The 8877-nt window shown below is 41.6% G+C and overlaps 1 protein-coding gene across 1 annotated transcript; it reads right to left on the bottom strand.

The window, feature by feature from the left end:
- Nucleotides 1-2046: 2046 nt before the first annotated feature.
- dek (DEK proto-oncogene) lies at nucleotides 2047-7521 on the bottom strand. Its single transcript, XM_079569555.1, has 11 exons — nucleotides 7389-7521; nucleotides 6953-7051; nucleotides 6696-6805; nucleotides 5662-5756; nucleotides 5433-5553; nucleotides 5016-5327; nucleotides 4523-4672; nucleotides 4352-4433; nucleotides 3728-3870; nucleotides 2511-2579; nucleotides 2047-2323 (listed from the first exon to the last, which is right to left on the bottom strand). Exons 1-11 carry the CDS (start codon nucleotides 7495-7497, stop codon nucleotides 2312-2314), a joined length of 1302 nt encoding a protein of 433 aa, XP_079425681.1. The 5' UTR covers nucleotides 7498-7521; the 3' UTR covers nucleotides 2047-2311.
- Nucleotides 7522-8877: the final 1356 nt, after the last annotated feature.

The following is an 8877-nucleotide window of genomic DNA, read 5'->3' as shown; positions in this document are numbered from 1 at the left end:
GTGAAAAACGCTTTTTTCATACAAGTACACATGTAAAGATCAAATATAATCTCACATGAATATATTTTATTCTTAAAGTGTAACGGGGTGGTTCAACTTACCCCTATGTTTTTGTTTGTAGAGCTGCACTATCTTTACACCAAATTATTGCAAAATACCCAGAAGTCTGTGGGACATGTTTGTACACAGGGTCTCGAAAGGCGTGCAAAATGCAATAGGCAATATAAAGGACAAATATGAGAGAAAACACTGGATGAGAAAATTGTGTCTAAAGTGAACATTTTCTGCAGAAATTCATGTCTTTAGCTGCAACACAGACAAGATGGTTCTGAAAAGAAAAGAAAAAAAAGTCTTGGAGGATGACATAAGTGTTATATGATGATGCCTATGCTACTTAAAACACAGTACGCTGTGCAATATTTACTGTGTCTCTATAACTGCACACAAAGACCACAGAGATCACAGGAAATCCTCCATCTGTTTGTGTTAAGTTACATTCACTTTATCTTTTACTTTCTGTTTGTCTCGTGGATTTTACTCCAAATAACACATTTTTACTCCAAATGACAGTTTTATGACGACAGGTGAGAGCAGAAACATTGATTGAGCTTTGTGGACGTGAATCACATTAAACTTGTTTAAATTAAATGTTGTGAATCATAATTTTCTGTAGCACACATTAACTAGTTCTGCACAAAGTTGTTTTGAATATAATAAACTCAAAAAGCAGGCACCACTGGGCCATTTTCAATCAGTAAAAGACTTCTTTGCTTGATGACCAGGAGAGGGCGCCACTTAGCGCAGGACCATTGTTATAAACTATTGTACTTTAATCATTTTCATTCAAGGCAACACTTTTTGTGACCTGAATCTGGAGCTGCAGTGAAGTGGTCCCGATCAGAAACATCACAATAATGAAGTCAGAAATGTTCAGAATCTGACCTCTGACCTTTAGACCTGTTTTTTTTTTAACAGCTTAAATGTTAGTGTAGAACAGGAGAGTGGATGTTTTTACACTTTTGCTTAAAATACAACTTTAATTTGATACTTTCACTGTAGTTTGTTGCTCCTTCATTTGTACTTTTACTTAGAGTTGTCTATTATCAGCAGTCAATAATCAATACTTTAAAATTGAAATTAACCTCTTAACCCCTTAACTCCCACCTGAACCGAGCACATTTTCTCCAGTTTGGCTTTACCCCAGTCCAAAAGCTTCTGGAAAAAAGGTGAGAAAATAGCGACAGAACTGACACGAAAACAATGATGAAGATGTGACAAAAAACTGACAAAAATGGACAAATATTAGACAAAATAATTATGAAAAAGTGGCAAAAATGTCACAAAAATGTACAAAAAATTTATGAAAATGATGAAAAATTTACAAAAGATGAAAAAGTGGCAAAAATGTGATAAAACTTTGACAAAAAATTTACAAAAATTTGCCAACAAAAGGACAAATGTGACAAAAAGTGACAAAAAAAAAAATCTGATGACGTGAGGAAAAAAATCCATTTAGCTGAGTTTTGTAGATCTTAGCTTTCAAATGAGGCGTTACACTGGCCTACAGGATTTGGGTAAAGCTGAACTGAAGAAAATGCTCTCGGTTCATGCGGGAGTTAAGAGGTTAACCCCGTCCTAAACCAAGCACATTTTCTCCAGTTCAGCTTTACCCAAATGCAGCGTTAAATTGAAGATCGGCCTCACTGGGTTCAGTCCTGACTCTGGGGCTGGCAGGAGCCCCTCCCTCAGGGTTTCATACGGCTCTAATGTGTCAGATGTACTATGGTGTTTTATTAAGGTTTACTTTATTGTCCATGTGCAGGGACATCTATTTGTCGCTATATCAATCAAATTTGAATGATTTAACCTATTTTCCACAGAGAACCAGGGCCTTGGATTTGGAGACAGTTTTCTTCTCAGTCCCTTCACACTGACTCACATAGAACAGCCAGAACTCTCATTCAAACACAGCTAATATGGTAGAGAAAGACGGAGGTCAGATCGAGTTTTGTTGAAAAGTTTATTTATTTCAACTTAAAACACACGCGGTGACAGATTTGATGTTTTTCCAAAAATATCTTTATCAAAACCAACATATTTACATTATTTTGTTCAACACAAATCATGTTTTTGACCTGCAAAACTGTGATGGAGCGTCCTACGAAAACTCGTGGAGCCGAAGCACATTTACATCAATATTTTTACAAATCGAAAAAAAGCAAAACAGTAAAAGGTTATTGTGACTAAAAGGCGACGGTAAACTTAAAACAGGCCGATACAACCAGAGAGATGACGCGTCTCAGCTGAAGGCTCATGTGATCAGCTGCAAAAGAAGAAAAAACATTTAATTTAAGACACATTTTAAGAATTATCCCACCAGCTAACATCTAACACCAAACGACAAGCACGTACAATCAGCCAGTTATTCATTATTGAGAAAAGTCTTTGATAAAATGAGTTAAACTTCTGCACTGCTGTAGTAAAGGCTGTATTAAAGCAGAGACACTCACTGATTTGACTGTTTGTTTGATGAAGTCCTTCTTGTTGCTGAGGTCGTGTTCCGAGTAGGCGTCAAACACCTGCAATAGAATCACAAAATATCAACCTTCCGGACATTTATCGGAGCATTTGCTGCTGATTGGATTAAACGCCATGATCTTGATCCAATCAAGAAGAAGAAGCGCCTTTCACAGACATGGTCATAAAGCACTTTACATGAGGCAATCGTACATTAACTCCATACTCAGTGGTGGTAAGCTGCGTTTGTAGCTTGAGTTTCCCCTGAGGGAGACTGACAGAACCGCTGTCACGGCTGCATACGTCTCCACTGACCACCATACTTTCACTCACACACATCATTCATCCTGGCCTATTGTGCATGTCTTTCGTGGTAGGGGAAACCAGAGTACCCGGAGCAAACCTACGCAGACACAGGGAGAACATGCAAACTCCACACAGAAAGGCCCCGTCCAGGTGGGAATCAAACCCAGGACCACTGTGTTACCGTGCCGCCACTACAATCTAAGGCACATCAAAGATAGGAAAGCTACTTTTTTTGCACCTTTCACAAATGGTCACAAAGTGCTTCACAATTTTACATTCACTTCATTCTCTGTGGTTATAATTAGAGCATTTATCCTGCAGGGCGTGATTTCTGTTCTTGTTTGGCCAGTTACTCATCTTGTCTAGTTGCTTCATTGTTAAAGGGATATTTCAGGATTTTTGACAAGACATTTTTATCGTTAGTCTGACATTATAATATAAATATAATATGCCTCAGGTGCACTGTGGAGCGGGTCAGACTGTTTTTAATTCAGGCTAGCTGATATTGTAGAAATGCGCTAGCCTTGCATTAGCCTAGCGCCATGAAGCTCTTCAAATATCAGAACTACTTGAATTACAAAAGAAATATCTCCAGAAATCAGCAACACTCTGGATAACTAGGAAATGAGGCCCTATGTCAAAAATCCTTTAAGTATGTTGTTGTCAGCTAAAGTAAATAGAAAAATAGCCTAAAAGTTCATTAAATTGATACAAATGTTTTATCATTTGATGCACGCTGTTTTTCCCAAAAATACTTGGGTTTACATTTACAATACACTAGAGGAGGACAAAATAACTTTCATTCCATTTCTAGGAGTAAAATCAAGTATAGCTCCTTTAGTCTTCTTTTTCTCATTTGCAGCAGCAGGATTTGTAATTTGCAGGATAAATACTGCACTCGTACCTTCTGGCAGATCTTCTTCATGGTGAGCTCCTCCAGATCGGCCTCTTTTAACAACTTCTGCACCGTCTCCTTCAGCTGCTCGTCGCTCGGAGCCTTTTTCACCATCTTACTGAGCGGCTCGTCCTCGTCGGAGCTGTCGTCCGCTGGAACATAAGACACGTTCATCCTCTGCACCGTCTGACCTTCTCCTCTGCACCGTCTGACCCTCTACTCTGCACCGTCTGACCCTCTACTCTGCACCGTCTGACCCTCTTCCTTTGCACCGTCTCACCCTCTCCTTTTGCACCGTCTGAGTCCCCTTTACTACATCCAGAAATCTCTACGCTTTTCTGGTCACATTTAAAAGTCTGTAGCAAACTGTTGTTTTGCCGTTATCTATTTTATCCACTAGATGGAGACATTGTCAGAGGTTGAACTCGAGATGAACTTTTTACATTATCATAAAATACTGAGTGTTATCAGTTATTCTTTTAAATAATACATGTAAATGAAATATTGGTAGAAATATGCTTTGCACGATGAGAAAAGAATCTGAATATTTAGGTTCATTTTGACGGTGATAGTATTCTGACACTTTGATTGCTGATATACTGTAAGTCCACTTTAGTGCTAAACTGATCTTACCCGTCGTATTGTTGGTTTTGCTGTTGCTGCTGCTGTCCGCCTTCTTCGTCTTCGCCGCTGGTTTGGACTTTTTCTTTTTGGGCTGTTCACAGAAAACAAAACAGATCAGGAGTCGAACCGGCAGCTTTCTCACTGAGAGGCAGGAGAGGCTAACCACTCTGCCACACTCACCTCCTCTTCCTCCTCTTCAACGCTGCTCTCCGACTCGGAGTCCGTCACTTCTTTCCTGCTCCTCTTCTTCGCTGGTTTTTTACTCGGAGGCTTTTGTTTCTTGGCTGGAGGCGTCTTCTTTGCTTTGCCTCGAGCTTTAGGTTTGGGAGACTGAAAACACATTCACGTCACGTTTTAGAGTCACACTCGGAAAACAATTTGACTTCAGAATATTTTTTACTTTTTTTGACGAAGGATTTTCCAATATCTAATTCAGTCCAGTTCTATGTCAAATTGTTGTGGTCTAAGTTATGTGTTCTCTGTTTCTTGTTGCACGATCGAGAAAAAATCCTAGTTGTGAACCTGTTCATAACTGTGGCCATAAAAAACAATTCGGATTCTAATAGTTAGGGCTGGGCAATTAATCGAATTTTAATCTAATCGCAATGAGAATCGAGGAGAATTGGCCAGTTCAGAACATGTTTGATAACTCTCATTCACTCGGCCTCCTCACCTCCTCCTCTTCCTCCTCTTCTCCATCAGACGGCTCCTCCTCTGACTGCGCCGCTCCTCCAGACCCGGCCCCAGACTCTTCTCCAGACCCGGGCTCTGACTCCTCGCTCTGGGCCTTCTCCTCCTCTTCCTCCTCCTCGTCATCGTCGCTGCTGGAGTCCATGACGATGGCCTTGGATTTCTTGGGGCTGGAGGTGGAGCTGGGCTTCTGTTTGCTGCCGCTGCTGCTGCGCTTTTTAGACGATTTCTTCTTGGATTTACTGTCATCGCCTGAAAGGTTCTTCTTAGACCGTTTCTTCTTCTTTGGCAATCGCTGAAGAAAGAAAACAGTTTCATTAATAGTTCATAAATGCTGAAATGCTTGAGACCTTCAGTATCTGCCACATAACATGAGCCCGTGTAGAGTGCGAGGCCTGACCTTCCCGCTGCTTTTGGGCGACAACAGAAAGGCCATGATCTTCTCCACCAGCTCCACGTTCGAGCCCTTCTTCTCCAGATCCAACACGCCGCACATCAGATGCAGCTTCGCCTTCGTGTTCCTGAACAGCAGAATTTCAGGGGCTCAGGATTCAATGCCTTTGATTTGATTTTGCGTCAGCTGCTTAAAACTTGTTGCCATGGTTACGTAAGGAAGAGGTGCCACTCACTTCTGGAGTTTGTCCCGTTTCTTGGTGAACTGCTCGTTGTCGGCGTCGAAGGGGAAGCCGTTGAACAGGCGGATGTTTTTCTTTATCATCGACGACTGAAGCAAAAACAAAAGACATTTATTATTAAAAGATGGATCTGTAGAACAAGGGGGAGCTGATATTTACTTAATGATTGTAGTAATCTCAGTAAAGTACAAAAAACGTCATCTCTCAAGGATGTAAGGGTGAAGTACAGAGAGAGACATTCAACAAGTTATAACTGGGACGCCAACCCACTACTCTGAGGACAGACTAATGCTTTATCGTATGTGCATCAGGCGATATTGCGCTTTCTGCAGCAATTTGGTAGCAATCTCAAACACGTCGTTATCACCGACATACACTTAGCTGGTTTGGAAATGCCATACTGACCAAAACATAATCGACAATTAGTTTCACTTCCTGCCCTTCCCCGTTTCAATAAAGAGTGGGGAAAAAGATCGCTCGGCCCGTGTGGCTGCGGTGAAGCTTCGGTGAATGTTTTTACTTCAGGAGGAAAGGATTAAGTTTAGCAAGTGATCGAGTGGTAAGAAAAGCATTTCCTGGAAACATGACCTCAGGAGGAGTTTTTTGGGAGGAGCGGCCAGCGCGTTGCTATTGACAGCCACTCGTGAAGATCCAAGGCTTACTCAAAGATGTGCCCCCAGCGCGAAAGATAACCTCATGTATGTTTTTGATGAAAGAAAAACATGGTCACACAGGGAACGAAAAAGTCCATTTTACATAGTAGTTCACTTTTGTATGTCGTTGTTTATAATCTTAGTCTTTGTTTTATTACGATATCTGTATTTTCCTTGTTGGCAAAAGCACGAGTGTGAAAGATCGGAAGGAAATCGTATTACGCCGTTTAGAATTTATGCTTCTTCAATCATTCTGAAAACTCTAGAAAGATGATAAAACAGCCTCATCTTATCCGCTTTCTAGAGTTTTTCTGGAGATCATGAAACATGTAAACGTAGCCAGTGATGAAGCAGTTAATTTATAAAGCCACACACTTTTCCGCGCCGGTCGAACAGCAGACTGTGCAGCGGCACCAGGACGTCCGGCTTCAGCTTGTTCAGCTGGAAACCGATGCGAGGGATGTCCCCGAGCTTCTCTCCGCAGCCTAAAACAAAACACAGAAACAGCTCGATTATATGATCAATGAAATAATCTCTCAACTCACTAACAGACAATGCTGGTGAGTTGAAAAACGAAAACCATAAGTGCAGCTGTAAGGTTAAGATGTGAACGCAGTAAACGGAGTGTGCACCTTCTCCAATGCTGAGTTTGACGGCCTTTTTAGGAGCGTCCATGTCCAGCCGCTCCACTGACTTCTTCGCTCGTTTGCCCTCGATGATTTCTCCAGCGCCTGAAGACATAAAAAAACAAAACACTGCAGTGACGCAAAAACAGCAATTTGATAAATCCATGTTCATAAACACTGATTAGCTACTGCGTAACATTTGAACTCATAAACCTCCAAAACACTATCTCTAACACAGAGCATAATACGGAGGAGCACGGCAGCTTATCTGAACGCTTCACAATGATGAATTATGAGGACACTTTCCAGAGCAATTATAACAATTCAGCTTTTTTCTCTATAACTATATATATATTGTTTAAACTATCTGCAGATCTTTTCCATGTATGTAATATTGTACACATCCAGCTCAATACAATAACCACAGTGACCACCAGCTTACCCCACATGTTGGACTTGTCGGGGCTGGAGCTCTGTTTCTCTGGACTCTGTGGCTGTTCAGAATCATCCCCAGACCCGGCTTCGTCCATGGCTTTCTCCACGTCACCCATCTCTGCTCAGTCCTTCACTGGAGGCAGGAGAATCTGTGTGAATAGAGCATAGGGTCATAAACTCGACCAGGACTAAACCAATGGAATAGTACTAACCGTGCAGTCAATAGTGCCTTGTTATATGGAGGAGACTCAACTTTAGTGCATGTGTTAATTAAACCAAATCTGGACAGATGACGATGATACGTGACGTTATCAGCAAAACATTTTCACATCTCCGGCATAAATGACTAGCCACTGCCATAAATAAACCAGCATTTCTTTGACATGTTGTCACTAAAAGCTAAATAAACGCATGCATCCAAACAACCAACAAGCACAAGTTTTAAAAATGTGTTGCTTAAGCATTAAATCTGTTTAATAGACTCTTGAATGGACCCTCTTCGCTCCACAGAACGGGTTGGCGCGTTTATTCGCAAGTCCGCTTTTTCAAATCAATTCCAACTCATATTTGTTTTGTTATTAATTTACGTTTGCACGAAGTCAATTCGGGTTCATTAGACGTTTGAACACCGTTTACAGGCGCATAAATATCGATTAAAACACTCATTTATCACTGGGTAAGGGAAGCTAAATGCTAACACCGATGCTAGCTCTCTGTGACGTTCCCTCTTGGGCATTTCTGGACGCAAAACTAGTTCCTGTGTTAAATGAGGGGATGTGTTACTAAAAGGCAGCCGCGGTAGTTGTTCAGCTGCCTGTCATGGTACTATTTGGACTTCGAGGAAGGTTTGAATCCGTGGGAAAGTACCTTGTTTCGGTTGTTTTGGTCCGGAGTGAAGGCGCCAGATCCGTGTTCAGATTCTAAGATGGCGGTTTCCGTGGGGGGCGGGGCATAGGCTCGCGGCTCGGGCTCTGATTGGACAACGCGGAGGACGTTTGTGTTCTTCGTGGCTTCGTGAAAAGCGCTGTGTTGGCAGTGGTTTATCCAGGCTCCCCCTGGCGGTAGACAAGTCTTGCAATAAAGCTGCTGAGCGTAAAAAGGAGAAAAAGTGCTCGGTTCAGGTTATTTTAATTAATACGGACATGATCCTGTTATGTGTAATTCCTCAGTGATAATTACGGCGGACACTAAATATGACTCTTATATACGGTGGTAATAGGCCAAGCTTCAGTGTTTGTCATGAAAGACATCAGCCAGGTGGCGCTGTTTGACCACAGATGGGAACCTTAAAGTGGCACAGAACAGGTTTCTATGACAACGCCTCAGCAGATGTGGCACAGGGCAAAATGATTTGGGACGAGTTTAATTAAACCTCACTCATAAAACTCAAACCCTTCTTGTTTTAGTGAAGTATTGGTGATTTTTGCCTGGATTCAATATTTTGTCAATGTTTAGTCCAACTAATGCTGCAGCATCAACAATGTAACACAAAGGCT

The sequence above is a fragment of the Gobius niger genome (genome assembly GCF_951799975.1).
Source record: "Gobius niger genome assembly, chromosome: 13".
NCBI lineage: Eukaryota > Metazoa > Chordata > Actinopteri > Gobiiformes > Gobiidae > Gobius > Gobius niger.
This window is presented reverse-complemented; position numbering and strand designations above follow the sequence as displayed.

Bases quoted from the DNA above. Each gene is read 5' to 3' on its own strand.
- dek (XM_079569555.1), bottom strand. From the start codon at position 7,497: ATGGGTGACGTGGAGAAAGCCATGGACGAAGCCGGGTCTGGGGATGAT. The intron at 7,052-7,388 runs GTAAGCTGGTGG...TTATGTCTTCAG, and splicing joins CGACAAGTCCAACATGTGGG to GCGCTGGAGAAATCATCGAG. The intron at 2,580-3,727 runs GTACGAGTGCAG...ATTCTATTGCAG, and splicing joins TGAAGAAGATCTGCCAGAAG to GTGTTTGACGCCTACTCGGA.